General features: G+C 52.8%; 1 protein-coding gene and 1 long non-coding RNA gene across 3 annotated transcripts in view; one reads left to right on the top strand and one right to left on the bottom strand.

The window, feature by feature from the left end:
- The window catches only part of LOC116074317, an 11,655-nt gene extending 6,972 nt beyond the window's left edge, over positions 1-4,683 (bottom strand). The window contains exon 1 of the long non-coding RNA XR_004112171.1: positions 4,486-4,683. This is a non-coding gene — a long non-coding RNA (uncharacterized LOC116074317). The remainder of the gene's footprint in view (positions 1-4,485) is intronic.
- Ppard (peroxisome proliferator activated receptor delta) overlaps positions 1-8,829 on the top strand; it is a 67,508-nt gene extending 58,679 nt beyond the window's left edge. The window contains exons 4-8 of one of the 2 annotated variants that reach the window (XM_031346735.1): positions 1,893-2,047; positions 4,538-4,676; positions 5,623-5,825; positions 5,930-6,380; positions 6,989-8,829. In XM_031346735.1, the coding sequence (XP_031202595.1) occupies positions 1,893-2,047; positions 4,538-4,676; positions 5,623-5,825; positions 5,930-6,380; positions 6,989-7,236 (1,196 nt within the window). In that variant the 3' untranslated portion in view covers positions 7,237-8,829. Of the gene's footprint in view, positions 1-1,892; positions 2,048-4,537; positions 4,677-5,622; positions 5,826-5,929; positions 6,480-6,988 lie in introns of both variants that reach the window. The other variant, XM_031346734.1, reaches the window with a different exon arrangement.
- The last annotated feature ends 11,355 nt before the right edge of the window (positions 8,830-20,184 follow it).

The raw sequence follows: 20,184 nt of genomic DNA, 5'->3' as shown, positions 1-20,184 counted from the left end.
AAAAAAAAAAAAAAAGTAAAGAGAGAAAGCAGGAAGGGACACTAGAGAAAAGACAATACCGAAGCAGGCAGGCAGTGCCCACACAGCAAGGCCAGCCTTTCGCACCCTCAACCTGAGGAGCTCAGGGCAGTGTTCTGTGTGAGGAGGGGTCTCACAGAATCCCAACACGCACTCGATTAGTCACCGATCTGCTGTACTCCGACCGGGATGGAACAGAAAAGGCGCGGGACCTTCACCTCCAGGCCCCGTGCCTCCGGCGGGTTCATTCTCTTGGGGGTGATGCTGTGGTGGTGTGAGAACAAATCCTGAAGCTAAGTGATCAGCCAGGGAGAAACGCAGCCATTGTTTTTGGAAAAGCCACCCAGACACGGTTTCTATCTGCCCAGTGCACATATTCACATGACACTGTCCCCACGGGTCCTGTCTCTCTGGCCTTGTGTATCAGCCGGCCTGGAGTTCTGCTAACCAGCCCTGACCCCGGCTGAGGCATTCCACAGCTCACACCGCCTGGTGAGCTGCACCTGCTTCTCTCTGGTAATCCCCGCCCCCCACCGCCTCGGGTAGCCAATAGGGTCCTGAGACACCCCACCCCCAACCCCAGCACCAGAGCCAGAGACAGCTATGGATGTGGGGACAGGAGAGGCTATACCAGGCTCCTCCTGGCCCTACATGCACAAGAGGAGCTTGCTGCGGAGAACGCAGACCCGCTGTGAGCTGTGGAACTTACCAGGAGCTTGGTACCCACGGCTTCTCAGCCTTGGGCTTCCATGTGCCCTTCCCTCCCAGAACTCACGCCTGGTGCATGGAGCACACAGACCCCACCCCCGTCAGATGGTGAGACTACCAGGAAGTCCAAAGCTGCTTTACCTTCCAGAACAGCCTGCCAGAGAAAATGAGGGGATCAGCTCTCCTCAGCTGGGGCCGGAGGGCATTTATACCTTTGGAATAACAGTCGGTGTGAACCAGGGTCCTGGGCCACTTATGACCTTATGTAACACACCCAAACTTTAACGTCTGGGATGGCTACAGCCCCCATGGCCTCCTGCTGCCTGGGTTCTCCTGCTGTGGCCACAGGTGCAGGCTGGGAGTGCTGGTCTGCTTGGTCACGTGGCTGGCATCTTTCTCCTGCTTGAGTGCCTGTCACTAGCCGGGAGAGTTGGTGCCTGTCTCTGAGGAAGTGAGTCTACAGCCCCAGGAGCGAGCCCAGACTGTAAGGCCAGCGAACAGAGATGGATGAGTGGTGTATGGAGCCAGGCGACTGAGGCCCAAGGCAGTCTCATCCCTAAATCTCAAAATAGACTCAGAAGAGGTTCACGGGAATGGTCTTGACTGTTGTGTGACAGCAGGTCCATCCCTGTGACACTGCAGCCACAGCCTCCCACTGTCCTTACCAGTGTTGAAACCTCAGCCCATACCTCCATGCACTCAATAGAACAGCGCAAGTTGGTGCTGCGCTTGCATGGCAGGACTTTTAGGAGTGGGCTAGAGGCTCCTGAGAGATCCCTGACAGCACCCCTGAGGTCCACAGGGACTAGAACTCCTGGGATGGGGGCCTGCTGGGCGGAGCTCTACACTCCTACAGTTCCCAGCAGACACACCCCACCCCACCATCATCCAGGACCCACTAAAGATGCTGTTTGCCCAAAACCCACCAGGCCCCTCCTCGCCCAGTCAGGGAGGCTGTAGCTACTCGCCCGCCAGCCTGCCATGGGTCTCACTCACTGGCAGGGCTGCCCTCCACCCTGTGCTCCTGGAGGAGACTGGGCGCTTGAAGCTTCTCCTCGGGTCACACCACCTGTGGCTGGCTGAGCTCTGGGCTGCACTCTTCCTTCCACCTGGCTCGGAGGTCTGGGAGCTGGTTGTTTAACTGACCCTCTGTCCTGTATCTGCAGATCTCTCCCAGAATTCCTCCCCTTCCTCCCTGCTGGACCAGCTGCAGATGGGCTGTGATGGGGCCTCAAGCGGCAGCCTCAACATGGAATGTCGGGTGTGCGGGGACAAGGCCTCTGGCTTCCACTACGGGGTCCACGCGTGCGAGGGGTGCAAGGTACGGACTGAGGGGCACGGGGTTTACCTGTTTCAGGTAGGACCCTGAAAATACCTCCAGCAAAACTCTTTGGTTCCCTACAGGCCTGAGCTCTGGGTCATACAAGAGAAAAAAAGGCAGGTGTCCAAATGGACACCTGCCTGCTGACCCAGCTATGTACTCAGACACTGGGGATGGCCAGCTCTGGGACCTGGGCTCCAACAAACAGGAAGGAAAGAGTGAGGCTGAGTGTCTGTGAAGTCAGTTTCCAGGGCCTTGGGTCTTAAGAGGATCTTTGACAAGAGTGAGGTTTCTAGGTTGTTCTAATGACACACCATCAGAATTTCACAAATGATTTCATGCAAGTGCCATCTAAAGGGATGGAGAGAGGTGGCTCAGTGCTGAGGAGCACCTGCTGCTCTTCCAGATTTCCAGCAACCATGTTGGGTGTTTCACAATCTCCTGTGACCCCGGTTCCAGTCCTCTCCCAGCCTGCTGTCACCCACACTCAACAGGCATGCACCCACACAGGCACACGCGCACCCACATACAGATGCACACACATTAAAGTCTATCTTTCAAATCGCCATGTGGGGTTGGGAATATGCTTGCCTGCCTGTGGGAAGCCGCATCACCACAAAAACTGGGCATGGTGCTGTACACCATCATCCTAGTGACTGGGGGGTAAAGGCAAGAGGACCAGCTCAAAATTAGGCTAGAAAGATGGCGCAGTGTGCAGGGATGCTTGCTGCCTAGCCTGGTGACCTGAGTTCCGTTTCTAAGAACTGACATGGAAAGAGGGAACTAATTCTCCCCCCCCCCTTTTTTTTTAAAAAAAAGATGTATTTATTTTATGTATATGAGTACACTGTCACTCTCTTCAGACACAGCAGAAGAAGGCATGGGATACCATTACAGGATGTTGGGAATTGAATTCAGGACCTCTGTACGAGCAGTCAGTGCTCTTACCCGCTGAGCCAGTTCTGCAGCCCCCAATTCTTCCCTTGTCTGCTGACCTTTACGTGCACACATCAAAGTAAATAAATAAATAAAAATGTTTTTTAAAAAACCAAACTCTTATGAAAACAAAAGGGTTATAATTTTAAATTATTACTAATTTTGTTTGTTTTGTTGAGATAGGGTTTTACTGTTTAGCCCTGGCTATCCTGGGACTCACTATGTAAACTGGGTGGCCGCAAACTCACAAAGATCCTCTGTCTCCCAAGAGCTGGGATTAAGGCCATGTACCAGCATAGCCAGCCCTTAAAATCTGGGAGGTGGGGTGGTGGCCAGTGATCTTGACGAGACGGCCACTAACAGCATAAGTGCTCCTAAGAGAAAGAAGCCCTCACCCAGGAGGAAGCGGCCAGGGAACCAGAAGAGGCAGCAAGCTCACCACCCCCAAGGAGAGAAGGAGATTTTCTAAGGAGGAGCCTGAGGCTGCTGCTAGCTGCACAGAGAAAGGGCAGGAGGATTAGAGAAACCCGCTTGGTGGGAGGGGCTTCCCTTGTGGTGGCAGCTCCTGCCCATGATAAACCCCAATAAAAACACAAAACCAGAAAAAAAATTAGGGGTAGGGGGGTTGGAGAGATGGCTCAGTGGTTAAGAGCACTGACTGCTCTTCCAGAGGTCATGAGTTCCCATCACCCAAGTGGTGGCTCACAACCATCTGCGCCGGGATCCAATGATCTTTTCTGGTATGTCTGAAAACAATAGTGTACTCACATACATAAAATAAACACATTAATCTTTTTAAGACTTATTTACTTATTATATATATATGTAAGTACACTGTCGCTGTCTTCAGACACACCAGAAGAGGGCATCAGATCTCATTACAGATGGTTGTGAGCCACCACGTGGTTGCTGGGATTTGAACTCAGGACCTCTAGAAGAACAGTCAGTGCTCTTAACCGCTGGGCCATCTCTCCAGACCATTAATCTTTTTTTTTTTTTCTTTTTTTTTTTAAGTAAGGATACTTTTTCTTCTTTCCTATCCTCCCCCCAAAAAATTTCCCCTAGGGGCTGGAGGGGAATTTCATTGGTTAAGAGCACTGGCTATTCTTTCAGAGGACCCAGGTTCAATTCCCAGTAGAACCTACATGGCTGCTCAAAACCATCTTTTACTCCATTTCAGATGTGTGATACTCCTCACATAGACATAAATGCAGGCAACGCATCAATGAAAATAAATCATGGTTTTTTGTTTTGTTTTGTTTTTTTAAATGGCCGAGCTGTGGTGGCGCACGCCTTTAATCCCAGTACTTGGGAGGCAGAGGCAGGCGGATCTCTGAGTTCGAGGCCAGCCTGGTCTACAGAGTGAGTTCCAAGACAGCCAAGGCTACACAGAGAAACCCTGTCTCGAAAAACCAAAAAAAAAAAAAAAAAAAAAAAAAAAAAAAAAAAAAAAAAAAGTTCCCCATCACTCCCAATTTCATTCAGCCTTTTTGTGTCCTTACTTGCCTCTGGGCCCTGGGGCATCGCAGGCTCCTAACGTCCTTGGTCCCGCAGGGCTTCTTCCGCCGGACAATCCGCATGAAGCTCGAGTATGAGAAGTGCGATCGGATCTGCAAGATCCAGAAGAAGAACCGCAACAAGTGTCAGTACTGCCGCTTCCAGAAGTGCCTGGCGCTCGGCATGTCGCACAACGGTGAGGGCGCCTGCGCAGCGCGGCTGACTCAGAGCCCCAGAGGGAGCCTGCGCAGTGGAGCTAACCCAGGGCACAGAGGGCGCCTGCGCAGCGCGGGCTAACCCCCCCCCCCCCAAGCTATCAGAGGGCGCCCAACACCTGCGCCTGGCAGGGCTGTGTGTGCACTTGCTCTTGGTGGCTGATACCGATGTCAGGTCACATAACCTCAGACCTCACAGGCCTGGGCTGGTGCCAGCTCCCTGTGCCTGTGGCTCACCCCGTGTGGCTTCGGGTGACAAGCCCAGCAGAGATGGGGTTGCCAACACTGCTCCCCACACTTGAGCCTGACAGAGCAGGGTTTCCCCCGGTCCTGAATTGTGGGGGGTGGGCAGGAGCCAGTGTATGACCGTGTGGCAGCGGCCAGCACTCCGGTAGGAATTTCTTGGTAGTCAGAGACTTCCAGGAGCCATCCTTGCCTTGGGCTTCCAGAGAATAGGGAGCCTCCTGCTTAAACTTCCGAGCCATTCTCTCATTGTCTGGGAGCTCCTGGGATTCACCTCTGCCTGCCTCCTCACCCCCAGCTGTTTCACAGGAATTACCACTGCAGCCCAAGCCTCTGGCTTCTGACTGCTCATAGCGAATGCCCCTCCTTGTTCTAGTAAGTCTTAAGGCTCTCCATTTTCCCTGACCCACAAAGACAGTGAAGGAAGAAAGCCATATAATGGAAAGGGGAAGAGCCACGCTCAGGTGTGGATCCTGCTCTCTAGTTGCCATGCCTGGCCAGCTCCAGCCAAGTCAGCCAAGGCTGACGGGGAGCTGACTATGTGTGGCCCCGTCTGCCCTCACATTGCTGGCTATGGGGCCTCTGAGGACCCCGGGCTCACCTCCACACCTGAGAGGAGCGGGGAAAGGAGAGGTGCTGGCCCCTGGCCGGCCCCCCATGACTGGCCCCCCACCCCCTACGCAGCTATCCGCTTTGGACGGATGCCAGAGGCCGAGAAGAGGAAGCTGGTGGCGGGGCTGGCGGCCAGCGAGGGGTGCCAGCACAATCCCCAGCTGGCCGACCTGAAGGCCTTCTCCAAGCACATCTACAACGCCTACCTGAAAAACTTCAACATGACCAAAAAGAAGGCCCGGAGCATCCTTACTGGCAAGTCCAGCCACAACGCAGTGAGTGTCACTGGCCAGCCCAGCCATGAGGTGGGGTTCGGGGCACACGAGGGCGGGGTCCCCGTCCTTCCCCAGGCCTGGCCTCTGATGGGCCTGGTTTTCAGCCCTTTGTCATCCACGACATCGAGACACTGTGGCAGGCAGAGAAGGGCCTGGTGTGGAAGCAGCTGGTGAACGGGCTGCCGCCCTACAACGAGATCAGCGTGCACGTGTTCTACCGCTGCCAGTCCACCACGGTGGAGACGGTCCGAGAGCTCACCGAGTTCGCCAAGAACATCCCCAACTTCAGCAGCCTCTTCCTCAACGACCAGGTGACCCTCCTCAAGTACGGCGTGCATGAGGCCATCTTTGCCATGTTGGCCTCTATCGTCAACAAAGACGGGCTGCTGGTGGCCAATGGTAGTGGCTTCGTCACCCATGAGTTCTTGCGCAGCCTCCGTAAGCCCTTCAGTGACATCATTGAGCCCAAGTTCGAGTTTGCTGTCAAGTTCAACGCGCTGGAGCTCGATGACAGTGACCTGGCACTTTTCATCGCGGCCATCATTCTGTGCGGAGGTGAGGGGGCGGGGCCTCCCTGCAAGGGACCAAGCCGGACCTCAGACAGTGTAGCACAGAGCACATGTATGTGTAGAGCATCTTGCTGGACAGACAGAGGTACAGAGAAGTTGGCCTTGCTGGGGTTACAGCTGGATGGCGGAATGGACTCGGGAGGCCACTGGGGTGCCAGGAGAAGAAATACACCATTTGTGGGTAGCGGAGAAATTTCTGTATTACTTTCACATTTTTTTTTTGAGACAGGGTTTCTCTGTGTAGCCCTGGCTGTCCTGTACTTTCACATTTTTCTAGTCCAATATAATACAGGGGTAAGGCTGTTCCCCTATAGGGGGGTAGGACTCACTTCAGGCAGAACCATCCTCGCTTTAACTCACTTGGTCCTCACAGCATCTGGGTTAAGGACACTGAAGCCCAGAGCCACCAGGATGCTCTCCCACAGAGGCAGGCTCTGAATCTGGGTGCCGGGTGCTGTAGCCAGGAATCACGCAGCCCTGTAGATCAGGAAAATCAACTGGTCAGAGACAGAATGGATGAATACCCAGGGGTGGGGCTAGCCACAGAGCATGGCGGTCCCCGCCGGAGATGACTCCTACCCTGTGTCCCCACAGACCGGCCAGGCCTCATGAATGTGCCACAGGTAGAAGCCATCCAGGACACCATTCTGCGGGCTCTAGAATTCCATCTGCAGGTCAACCACCCCGACAGCCAGTACCTCTTCCCCAAGCTGCTGCAGAAGATGGCCGACCTGCGGCAGCTGGTCACTGAGCATGCGCAGATGATGCAATGGCTAAAGAAGACGGAGAGTGAGACCTTGCTGCACCCCCTGCTCCAGGAAATCTACAAGGACATGTACTGAGGCTGCAGCCCAGGCCTCCCCACAGGCTCCGCTGGGCCCAGCCATGGACTGTTCAGAGGACCAGCCCACAGGCACTGGCCACAGCCCAAGCCGCTAGAGCCTGCTCACAACACTCCAGACACCCGGCCCAGACTCTCACCCTCTGTCCCCATCCCCTTTTCTCCCCAGCACTTCCTGTTCTTGCTGTCTCCCCAGCGCCCTTGCTCCTCCCCCACCTGTCCCCACATCTGTCTGATTCACATCACTGAACCTGTCGGGATGCTCACCAGCAGCCTAGGGGCCTGCGCTGGCCCGGTCCTGCCTCTCCGCTGTCTCCTCTTCAAAGACATGAGCCATCCAAAGAAACACTACGTTCTGTCTGGGCCCAGCTTTCCAAGAAGCCGGGCCTGGACCGACTGCCATCCCAGCCTGTGGCCACCACCACAGGGCTCCGCCTCTGGAGAGTGGGCAAGGAGCCTGGGCCGGGAGCCATATTCCCAAGCTGTCTCAACCCTAGGCACTCACTCTTACTCTGGCACCCTCCTCTCTTCTCGCCAGTGTCCTAGGTCATTGTCACTGATGGCCCTTGTGCTGCCTGGAGATGTCCCCTCCAGATGCAGTCCAGCAGCCCCATTGAAAGGAAGGGGTAGGGGCTGGCCAGAATGAGCAGCACACTTAGTTCTGATGCTAGGACTCGGGCTTCCCAGGGTTCCCAGGGTCAGAAGCCCCTCCATCAGCACCCCTGCCTCCTCTACCCTGTAGCAGCATCCAGACTGGCAGATCCCAGTACCAGGAACGTCCCGGGACCATAGCTGTACTTCTTTCTGGGAGATGCTGGCACACCTGCTCCTGCAGCTGCCTCAGTGTAGTCACTGGGTCAACTCTCGGTCACTCCAGAGCCCCTACTGTGCCTTCCCCAAGGCCACTGGGGTACAGCCACGGGGCCCTGCACCTAGGACTGGTAGTCTGTGAGCAGACTGGGATATTCTGCCCTGCAGAGCTGCCAGGGCTCCTCCGACCCTGTCCCCTCTCCCACTCACACATACCAGCAGCTCTGCAGCCTTCTCTTTTTGGCCTGGCTGGTCACCAGCTCCCAGCTGCTGCTTCAAGTGGCTTGAAGCCTGCCGGGTGCTCCCACACTTGGCCCAGCCCAGTAGATCCTGGCTGGGCCCACAGGGATCCACCAGCCAGGATCCCTGGAGAAAAGCACTGGACACCTGGGCTTTGAGGATCCCTGTCCAGTCCTTTGTGGCTTGGAGAGGTAGTGAGCCCAGGGCCAGCTCCTGCCAGTGCATTGGCCTGTTGCCAGTTTATTCCCCGCTAGCACGCTCCCTGTCCCCCACCTCTACTGATCAGGTCTCGGGGCCCAGGCTGTGAATGGAGCTGCATACCCTGCCCCGCCCCCACCCGCCCTGCTCCGCTCCGCCCCACCCCGCTCCGCTCCGCCCCGCCCAGGTCTGGTGCTGAGGATGCAGCTCCTCTCAGGGTCTGAAGTCTCCAAAACTGAAATGTATATTTTTGCTAGGAGCCCCAGCTTCCTGTGTTTTTAATATAAATAGTGTATACAGACTGACGGAACTTTAAATAAATGGGAATTACGTATTTAAGAGCTGACTTGAAGCCACCAGAGTTCTTCATGCCGTCCTAAGGACGAAGGGGACATCTCTTCCATATCCAGGGCTCCTGGGGGAGGAAGGACCCGTAGAGGCTCTAAGGCCCAGACCTTGGGCCTTAAATGGCTTGTGGGATTTCAATCAGTTGGCTTTCCTCTCCTTCATTTCCTATGGAACGAAGAGAAGGCGGCCATTGAGTTCCACAGGGTGTGTGGGTCACGGGACAGCTTGCTGGGGTTCTGTTCTCTGCTCCCACCATGTGGGTCCTAGGGATTGAACTAAAGTTGTCAGCTTAGCAGCAAATACGTTATCCACGGAGCCATCTTGCTGGCCCCCTTTTAGAAATAGTTTTTTGGGTTTTTTTGTTTTTGTTTTTTGTTGTTGTTTGGTGTTTGGTTTTTTTTTTGTTTGATTTTTGTTTTTTTGTTTTGTTTTTGTTTTTCGAGGCAGGGTTTCTCTGTGTAGCCCTGGCTGTCCTGGAGCTCACTCTGTAGACCAGGCTGGCCTCGAGCTCAGAAATCCACCTGCCTCTGCCTCCCGGGAGCCTGAGTCCTCTGCAAGAGCAGCCAGAGCTGGGTATAGTGACACAGGTCTTTAATTCCAGCACTCAGAAGGCAGAAGCAGGTAGATCTCTCTGTGACTTTAAGGCCAACCTGGTCTACATAATGAGATCTTGTTTCAATCTTAATAATTTCTAAAACTTGCATTTTTACCTGACTGAGTCCTCATTGGATCTTCTCGCTTTTGCCTCGTCTCCCACACTGATCAGTGTGGTCCAGCTCTGTCCAGGCCCGTCCATCATTGCTGGCTTACAGGAGCCCAGTGGGAGTCAGATCTTAGAATTCTGTCAGCTTAGAGGTCACGGTCCCTCCCTTCGATGTCCATCCTGGCACATAGTGCAGAGAGGATGCGGGGACCAAGGACCCAGAAGCACCTTGACCTCGCTCACATCAGGTCTCCTGGCCCCGGGCCTTGGTTCTCCCCTGCTGGGAGCTCACTTTGAGCTGAGAATGCCAAGCATCTTTCAGCCACACCTCACTGTGTCCTCTCCAGCACCCCAGGGAGCACAGGTTCCCAGCTGAGAACTGACACAACAGATGGTTTACCTCCGGGAGGAAAATCCCTGACCACCCCCCAGAATCTCCAGGCAGCCCGGGCGCCCCATGGAGGAAGCTCATCTGGGACCAGTGTCTCTGTACCCAGCCAGGCTGCTTGGCATTTCCCCCAGGGAAGGAGTGGGCACCATAAGACCAGCGTGCCACCAGGCAGAACCCCACTGTTATCCTCAGAACCTGTCACAAGGAGGGACTCATCAAGACTGGGAACCTGTCAGAAATCCTGGTGAGGGAGGGTCACCCCTCCTTTGTCCTTTCCTGTTAACTTCTTGAGAGGGCTCAAGGGATGCTGGCCAGCATCTATCTGAGGTCCTTCTCAAGGGCCACTGAGACACTGGCTCCCAGTAACTCCCATGCCGTAGGTGGGGTTTTTTTGTTTTGTTTTGTTTGTTTTTTTGTTTTTTGAGACAGGGTTTCTCTGTGTAGCCCTGGGTGTCCTGGAACTCACTGTGTAGACCAGGCTGGCCTCGAACTCAGAAATCCGCCTGCCTCTGCCTCCCAAGCGCTGGGATTAAATGTGTGCGCCACCACTGCCCAGCTTTGCCGTAGGTGTTTCTACAGGCGTGATGGGGGAACCAAGGCATGTACTCAGGGCCACTCCTGGTTCAGCCCTGATCGAATTCTTACTCTGATTCACTCCAGAGAGACCTCACTGGCCGACTGGCTATCCAACTTAGAGTGTTCAGGTTGAACAGGGCCTGGTGACCCGCATAGCAAACTGATTTCATTGAATAGAAGACACCTGGCTAGTCACTGGATGACAGGCCAGGTCCCCGGGGCTTCCTGGAGCAGCCCAGCATAAACACTATACTTAGCTCTATGTACTTTCCACACCTCATACAGTACAGGTTCCCAGCAGGCTTCAGTTGTACCGTGCCCTCAGTCCTGGGTCCCAAGCCCAATACTAGCCAACTCTTAGGTCACCCCGCTTTCCAAAATCCTTGGAGTCTTTATTTACCTAAAGACACCAAAGGTTTCCTACCCTACCCACATCCCCGAGTCCCACACCCTTCCTTCAGGCCTGAGGTGGGGGCAGCGGCTGTCTGAGGCTCCTCCCCTCTACCCACATCCCCTGAGTCCCACACCCTTCCTTCAGGCCTGATGTGGGGGCAGCAGCCATCTGAGGCTCCTCCCCTCTTCGGGGTTTGTGGAAGGGAGGTTCCACTGAACACCCCTGCTGGCTTCCCACCAAGGCTGCCCCTGGGATGGACAGTATAGTCTGGGGACAGCTTGTAGTAGGGAGAGTGGCCCTGTCCCCAGCAACCATAGAAGTACAGAATGGGTCTGGATCTCAGGGAAGCATCGGAGGGGCATAAAATGACTTGCGGCCCCATCTGGCTATTGCAAGCTGAGTCCCTTAAGATTTTTGAGTCTTGCCTGGCAGTGGTGGCACACGCCTTTAATCCCAGCACTTGGGAGGCAGAGGCAGGCAGATTTCTGAGTTCGAGGCCAGCCTGGTCTACAGAGTTGAGTTCCAGGACAGCCAGGGCTACACAGAGAAACCCTGTCTCGAAAAACCAAAATAAATAAATAAATAAATAAATAAATAAAATATATTAAAAAAAAAAGATTTTTGAGTCTTTCTGGGAAGAAGGACTCCTTTGCCCTGGAGAAAGAGCCAAGAGTGGGGACAGAACATGGCAGCGTTTTACCCAGCCAATCGTGGGCTAGCTCAGTTCTGCTCCCCACCCCTTCTTTCTCTCCCAATTTTGTGTCTGGGCTCTGCTGGTTCACTAGGGCTTTCCATGTGACATTCCCACTTTAGTACAGATTCATTTGCCAATACCCGGAAGCCATCCGTCGTCCTCCCCAGAGAGCTGAGGTTTGAGCAGAAGGAGGGCTGAGTGCACAGGCTGAAGCTTGTGGGTTTTCTAAGCTGGAAGAAAAGCAGACCGGGTACAAAGCCAAAAACTCAAAAGGATGTTTACTACGAGAGATCGCAGTGCTCCCTTCCTGCACGTGGTCGGGAAGGACAGGAGAGCGGCAGTCCAGACTGAGTTGGGGCTTTTGATTGTAACCAGGGGCTGGGCTGGTGCGCTCTCTGGCCCGCCTCTCCCCAACCCTATCTCTCAGTACTCCCCCGGCAGATGGCATGTCCAGTCCTGATGGCTTCCCGCCTCTCTGCTTCCTTCAATGCTGCCTCCCCAGGCCCGGGTCACCTGTGACCTCTGACCTCAGTCTCCACTTCTAGCTTTAGAATTTGTGATTGAGCTTAGTAGTAGAGCAGAAGGTTCACCTAAGGGGGTCCTGGGTTTGGTGTCTAACTGGGGACTGGGAGGGGCACAGGATGGAGGAGAGATGGGATGGACTGACAGACAGACTTTGAGTTAAAAATCTTCCCAGCAGTGCCCCGTCCCCCAAGCTCCACCAGCCAGTCTGACCAATAAGACAATTAGAGAGCCGACTGGGGGTGTTTGGGGTACAGAGCCAGCTCTGCTCAGGATCTCAGGGTCATTTGGTTTGGGGAGTGTTGTGTGTGTTAGCCAAAGCACTGTGACCAAGGCCACTTAAACAAGAAAGAGTGTGTTAGGAGATTACAATTCCAGAGTGTTGGGCTGGAGAGATGGCTCAGCGGTTAAGAGCACTGGCTGCTCTGCCGAAGGTCCTGTGTTCAAATCCCAGCAACCACATGGTGGCTCTTAACCATCTGTAATGGGATCTCATGCCCTCTTCTGGTGTGTCTGAAGACAGCTACAGTGTAGTCATATACATAAAATAAATAAAATCTTAAAAAAAAAAAAAAACAATTCCAGAGTGTTAGGGTCTGTGACAATCATGGCAGGAGTGTAGCTAGCAGGCAGGCAGGCAGGCATGGTGCTGGTGCAGGAGCTGAGAGTTCACATCCCAGCCACAGCAGGAGGCAGAGAGAGAGAGCTAACTGGGAATGATGGACTTTTGAAACCTCAAAGCCCACCCCCAGTGACCAAGCACTCAAACAAATGAGCCCATGGGGGCCACGCTCATGGAAACCATCACTTGTTTGTTTGTTTATGTGTATGGCTGCTTGCCTGCATGCAAGCCTGTGCACCGTTTGTACGCTTGGTGCCTTTGAACGGCAGAAGAGGTGGATGGATCCACTGGAACTGGAGTCACAGATAGTGTGAGCCACCATGTGGCTGCTGGGGCCTGAACCCAAGTCCTCTGCAAGAGCAGCCAGGGCTCTAGCCCTTGTTGTGAATTTTTGAGACAAGGGCTAGCCTGGACCTTGATATTGTAACCCAAGCTGGCCTCAAACCTGAGTGCTGGAACTGAACCTAGGTCCTCCGGGAAGCAGGAAGTACTCCTAACCACTGAGCCATCCCTCCAGTCCTACGTGGTAGCTTTTTTTGTTTGCTTGTTTTTCGAGTCAGGGTTTCTCTGTGTAGCCCTGGCTGTCCTGGAACTCACACTGTAGACCAGGCTGGCCTTGAACTCAGAAGTCCGCCTGTCTCTGCCTCCCTAGTGCTGGGATTAAAGGCGTAAGCCACCACCGCCCAGCACACTTGATACTTTTTCACACTGTCGCTGTCTTCAGACACACCAGAAGAGGGCATCAGATCTCATTACAGATGGTTGAACTCAGGACCTTCAGAAGAGCAGTCAGTGCTCTTAACCGGTGAGCCATCTCTCCAGCCCCATTGATACCTTTTTAATGGTTAAAAAGTAATTTCCATGTAGTAAGTTCCATGTAGGTGGCTCATACCTGTAATCTCGAGATTCATGAGGGCTATATGAAGGTTGCTTTGAGTTTGGGCCATCCTGGACTATACAAGACCCCATCTCAACCACCCACAAAAGCATGTTATATAGTCTAATGGATCAAAATTATATGTGCAATTTTATCAACTAATTCAATCAACAAAGTGTTTTAGTCTTCCTTTATGCTAAGTGTATTTTAGGCTCTGAAAACCTATGAATTTGGACTATTACAGGTGCTTGTAGGTAACGGGGGCCATACTGGAGGGCACACAGTAGGTATGAGAGATTCCTGAGACTTCCCGGGGCAGGGCCTAGGATAGATCCTAGTTTACTACGGAGCTTTGCATGCGGTTGGCTCTCTGTAGATGCTGCTTGAGTGAGAAGAAAAGCACCCCCCCCCTCCAGGAGCCTCAACCCTGAGAAGCAGGTCATCCTCAGGTCAGGTGATGTGACAACGTGACGGGGCAGATGGCACACTGGCCTTCTGGAGGGCTGGAGAGCTCAGGAACATTTTGTGCCACTTGGGAGAGTGTCTGAGCCACCTGCGGCCACAGTGGAAGGAGAACAGTGAAGATTCAGTGTTTGGCATCTGTGTGGATTAAATGTGGGCCTTTGGCATCTTGGCCAACCATACTCACAGCCTGAGGTACCAGTGCACAGGGCAGAAGAGCAGCATTCCTCCCTGGATATCGTCGTCAAGTCACCGTGGGAGGGCTAGCGGGAGGGGCAGGGGTGGGAGGGATGGAGGAATGGCCCCTGGCCATCTCAAAGGCTCCATCAGCCTCATCTGCAGGACTTGCCTATGATCCACAATGGCACCTGGTCAGCGACTGAGGAAAAGCAATCGTAGATGGAGAGGAGGAGCTCCCTGGGGAATGCTGGACAGAGAGCAGGGCCCTCTGGGAGGAGAAAATAAGGGTGCCACAGGCAGACGGAGGTTAAAGTGGGTGTCACCGGTCACTTGTATCCCACTTGGAAGGCTCTGGAAGGTCCGTCAAGCCCAGCGCCTTAGGACTGGAATGAGAGCCTGTAGTATGTGGGGGTGGAACCTTAATCTCAAACTATGGAAAAAGAAACTGAGGCACGCTCTATTTAGCTTGAGGAGGCAAGCAGAATGTGAACCCCAGTGTTCAGGTCCAAGCTGGGACCAGGAGGGACAAAGAGGAAAGACACTCAGAAGAAAGGGGAGGCCTGGAAGACCAAACGGACCGAGGTGGAGGAGCACTTCCGCGGACCGAGGAGGAGGAGCACTTCTGAGCCCTACGTGGCTCGAGCCTGGCAGCAGTGGCCCGCAAGCCTTTAGTCCCAGCGCTTGGGATGGAGGCAGAGGCAAGCAGATCTCTCTGAGCTTGAGGCCAGCCTGGTCTACAGAGTGAGTTCCAGGGCTGCAAAGAGAAGCCCAGTCTAAATAAAATAAAATAAAATAAAATAAAATAAAATAAAGATGGGGGTAGGGGTGGGGCAGGGTGAGCCCAGTCTAAAAAAAAATAGATGGGGGGAGTAGGGGTGGGACAGGGGGAGCGGACAGGGGAGAAAAAGAAAAGAAAAAAGAAAAAAAAATCTTAATTTAGATGGCTCTGTGTTTAAGAGTACTCTTCCAGAGGACCTGAGTTCAATTCACCAAACCCACATGGTGGCTCCCAACAGTCTCTAACAGAGATTCCAGCTCCCTCTTCTGGCCTCAGCAGATTCGGGCACACAAGTGGTACACGGTTCACGGTACACATGCGGGGAAAGCACATGCTTAGAGAGTAAATCTTCAAAAGAATCTTAAAAAAAAAAAAAGAAAACAAAAAACTTCAGAGCTGGGGATGTGGCTCAGTTGGTAGAGTTGGCATAGTTCCCATGAGGCTCTGGGTTCCATGCCTGTGACCACACACCAGTGTGGCACATAGCTGTGATCCCAAGTACTCAAGTGGAGAAAGTTAGGAAGAGTAGAAATTCAGTGTCGTCCTTGGCTGCAAGTGAAGTTTGAGGCCAGCCTGAGCAACAGGACACCGTGTCTCAAAAGATTAAACCAAAATGTAAGGGGGGGGAGATGTGGGTGTGTATCCCTTTAATTCCAGCTTTTGGGGGACAGAGGTAGAAGCGGGCAGAGCTTGAGAACAGTTTGATCTACACAGCAGAGCTACATAATGACAGCCTGTCTCAAAACAAAACAAAACCAGAAGCCACTCAAAGCTTCCAGCGCAGGTGTCGACGTGGCTGGTGTCACGTAGGGGCCAGGAAAGGGAAGCCCGGGGGCTCCCATGGGGCCACCTCACCGAACCATCTTGGCGGTAGTTTTTGAAAGAGGTTTAAAAAACAAAACAACAACAAAAGGGCCCAGTTGTTTTGAGGAATTTCTGCCGCCGCCTGGGTGCTCCGAGGGCCCCGTGTCTGGGATGGTGTCTGTGATGGGTACGTGGGGAGTGAGAAGAGCCCAGATGGTCATGGATTTAAGAAGGCTTTGTCACAGACTCCTCCTCCGTGCACTCGCGACCCTGGCTGGCCTCGCTGGGGCTGACCGCAAGTGTCCACAGCCCACTCCGACCTGATCACTCGACACCCATTAGCCGGCGGCTGGGCCAGCTAAGGCCACCCACCCGTAGCCTGAGGGTCCCGTCCTTGTCTGTTACTAGTAAAAATAAGTTGGGAAAAAAAAAAGGTTCGCGGTCGGCTGCCCCGAGACAGAATTTTAGAAGGGTCTCCATTAAGGCGCTCCACTGCCACCTGCTGGAAGACGGGGGTATAGCCGTCAGCCCTTCAAGGCTGGAGGGGGACGCTCGCCGTTCCCACTTATGGCACGTGCTCTGCTACCGCGTATGACCTGGTGAACGTCACCCACCAGACCTGAGAGCCCTTTTCTCCTGGAAGAACACGGCTTGAAGCGGATTGTTCATCTCTCCTGTTAGCACCTTTCAACTGGATCTGGTTTCCACTGGAGGAAGTATGTCACCGGGGGCCAGCTTTGAGGGTCCGAAGCCACGTGCGGTTCCCAGTTTGCTATCTGCTTACGTTCGCAGTTTAAGCTCAGCGGTTCCTCCTCCAGCTCTCAAGCCTAGTCTACTCCGCCATCATGGGCTCCTAACTCTGGAACCATAAGCCCAAGTAAAATAAACTCTTTCTTATACGAGCTGTCTTGGTCCTGATGTTGTTCTTGTTTAAAGATTTATTTATTTTGACGTGCGCTGGCGGTCCGTCTGCCTGTCTGTGAGAGGCTGCCCGGTGCTCTGGAACTGGAGTCACAGACAGTTGTGAGCTGTCTGTCATGAGGGTGCTGGGAATTGAACTCAGGACCTCTGGAAAAGCAATCGGTGCTCACGAACACGGAGCCATTTCTTCAGCCCCTAGCCATGGTGTTTTATCACAGCAATAGAAAAGTAATACAAAGTCCGGCAGTGGTGGCACACGCCTTTAATCCCAGCACTTGGGAAACGTAGGCAGGAGGACTTCTGAGTTTGAGGCCAGCCTGGTCTACAGAGTGAGTTCCAGGACAGCCAGGGCTACAGGGAGAAACTCTGTCTCGAAAAACCAAAGAAACCAAAACAAAAACCAAAATAACTCCCAATATCCATGAAGGCTGGGGCTGGAACTGGGGCTCAGTCAGTAGGATCGCCCAGCAGGCACAAGCTCTCAGTTTGCTCCTTGTTGCGAATATGGGCACACACCCCTAATCCCAGTGCTTGGGAGGTGGAGGCAGGAGGCGCAGAAGTTCCGGGTCATCGTCAGTGACACATCAAGTTGGCAGGCAGCCTAGGTTACATGAGAACCAGTATTTTTTAAAATATCCACCATAAATGTAATACATTACATGAGCAATGTAGATGATGTCTACCCCGATGTGACAATATTGTGCCACGCGCGTCCAGCCTGCCTAACTTCACCCGTGAGTCTGTCCCCACTCAGCTATGGCTAATGTCAAAGGCTTCTGGGGGTTTCTCTCTACTTTATGGGATTGGAGCCAACGTGATTCCTGGAGACCAGCAAGCTAGAGAAAGATGTGCTCTTCCCAGATTGTGCCCTGGCCTTGGTCCTGTACTTTTGGGGGGCTGGGGGGAGGAACATGTGCTCTTCCCTTAGCGTTCAGCTGCCAGGAGCTGTTTGAAAGAAACAGGGGAGGGGGCTGGAGAGATGGCTCAGTGGTTAGAAACACTGTCCCTTCTTCCAGAAATCCTGAGTTCAATTCCCAGCAACCACATGGTGGCTCACACCATCTAGAAGGGGATCTCATGCCCTCTTCTGGCCTGTAGATGTATATGCAGTAGGAGCGCTCATGTATTAAATAAATAAAAACTTAAAAAAGAAAAAAAAAGATCGCCGACTGTTCTTCCAGAAGCCCTGAGTTCAATTCCCAGCAACCACATGGTGGCTCGCAACCATCTGTAATGGGATCAGATGCCCTCCTCTGGTGTGTCTGAAGACACCTACAGTGTACTCACATACATAAAATAAATAATCTTTACACAAAGAAAAGAACAGGGGAGGGAGGGAGGGACCTGCTGGGTGGGAAATCTTAGTGGTGACTGGTAATCGCTCTGGGGCTTTGCTACAAACCCTCCACCTCCATCCCTGTGAGCTGAAGTTTCCCAGCCTGGGGGAGGGGGAGGGGGAAGGGGAGGGGAGGAAAGGAGGAGAGGGAAGGGAGGGGGAGGTGTGGGTGTTGGGATGGGGAGGGTCCCATGGTGAAGAAAAGTTCATACCTGCTTTACAAGTTTTTGATTTTATCTATTTATTTATTTATTTATTTTGAGACAGTGTAGCCCTGGCTGTCCTGGAACTCACTCTGTAGACCAGGCTGGCCTTGAACTCAGAAATCCGCCTGCCTCTGCCTCCCAAGTGCTGGGATTAAAGGTGTGTGCCACCACCGCCCAGCCCTTGATTTTTTTTTTTTTTAAACTTTACTGTTTTGTAGAAGGATTTTGGAAGAAAATCCAGCAAGACATAACTGAGCTGTCCCATGCTATCTGAAGATTTCATTTTTAGCCTCTGTCCCCAGGGGCGATCGCCTTCCTTGGCCTCTGGGAGACTGCGCTGTACATTCCTCAGAGGGTAGGGATACCGTCCTGGACTTCTCTGAACCTGGAAACCTAAACCAGGTTTAGAACTCAGCCCCACTTCTACCCAGATGACTCAAATGCAAAACCTCAGGAAGTGAGCTCCTGGTTGAAGCTTAGGGTCCGCATCCCCCACAGCTCCACTGTGGAACACCAGGAACCTGCTCTAGTCTACTTACTGGAGAAAAGCTTACTGGAAGAAAGCTTTTTATTTATTTATTTATTTGTCTATTTACCTTTTCTTCCCCTTTGCGAATCAGTAAAGAACTTACCTTTTTCCAACTCATTCCCTTGAAATAAATAGTTTGGCTCAGATCAAACTCAGTTCAAAAATACTGCCAAGGCTTCCCATGATATTCAGAGCAGAAAGCCAGTGCCCTCTGTGTGACCTCGAGCCTGGTGACCTCTCTGATCGCCTCTCCAGCCACCCTGCAGCCCCAGGGCCGCTGCCCTGTTTCTTCTCTTCCTGTTTCAACCTCCCTATAGGCTCACTGACCTGGACTTTATCAGGTTCATCTTGCCTGGTCATCCTCTTATAAGGCATTTCAATTTATCTCCTCTTTTTATTCCTCCTGAAAGTAACTGTCACGGTCAAAATATTTGATAATTTGTGGATGTCTTATCCGTTACGAGGCCATGTTGCTGTCTTGCAGAGGACTAGGGTTCAGAACACATACACCATACACGCCATATTCACATACAGATATCTCCCAACCACGCATACACATACGCCCCATACACACGATTAAAAATAAAAATGTAAAGGGATAGGAACTGGAGAGATGATTTAGTGGTTAAGAATACTAACTGTACTCGTGAAGAATGGGCTGGGCTTTCCCAGCATGTGCACGCAGTCCCAGCATGCTTGTGCAGTCTCAACTGCCTATAACTCAAGTTTCAAAGAATTTGATTTTCTCTTCTGACCTCCCAGGGCTTCTGCGCACGTGTGGACCACATACATAAACACAGGCGCACACATACACAGAAAAAAGCAAACTGGAAACGGAGCTGGAGGGATGGCTCAGCGGTTAAGAGCAGCTAGCTCTTGCTGAGGACCCCACGTGTGAATGAATTTATAGCCATCTCTAACTCCAGTCCCAGGACATCCGACGCCCTCTTCTGGCCTCCTCGGGTACTACACATGGTGCATTTACATACATACAAGCAAATCATCCATATGCATAAAATAATCTTTAAAAAAGAACATTTTAAAAAGACGCGGAGGGGCTGGTGAGATGGCTCAGCACTGACTGCTCTTCCGAAGGTCCTGAGTTCGGATTCCAGAAACCACATGGTGGCTCACAACCATCCATAATGAGATCTGATGCCCTTTTCTGGTGCGTCTGAAGACAGCCACAGTGGAGCGAGTGGGGCCGGCAGAGGTACTGAGTTCAATTCCCAGCAGCCACACACACACACACACACACACACAAACGATGGCTCATGGCCATCTGTACAACTACAATGTACTCATATACATAAAATAGATAAAATAAATCTTAAAAAAAAAAAAGCCGGCCGGTGGTG

This window comes from Mastomys coucha, unplaced genomic scaffold, assembly GCF_008632895.1.
Source record: "Mastomys coucha isolate ucsf_1 unplaced genomic scaffold, UCSF_Mcou_1 pScaffold3, whole genome shotgun sequence".
Taxonomy (NCBI): Eukaryota; Metazoa; Chordata; class Mammalia; order Rodentia; family Muridae; genus Mastomys; species Mastomys coucha.
Note: the sequence above shows the minus strand (reverse complement) of the source record. Positions and strands in the feature narration are given on the sequence as shown.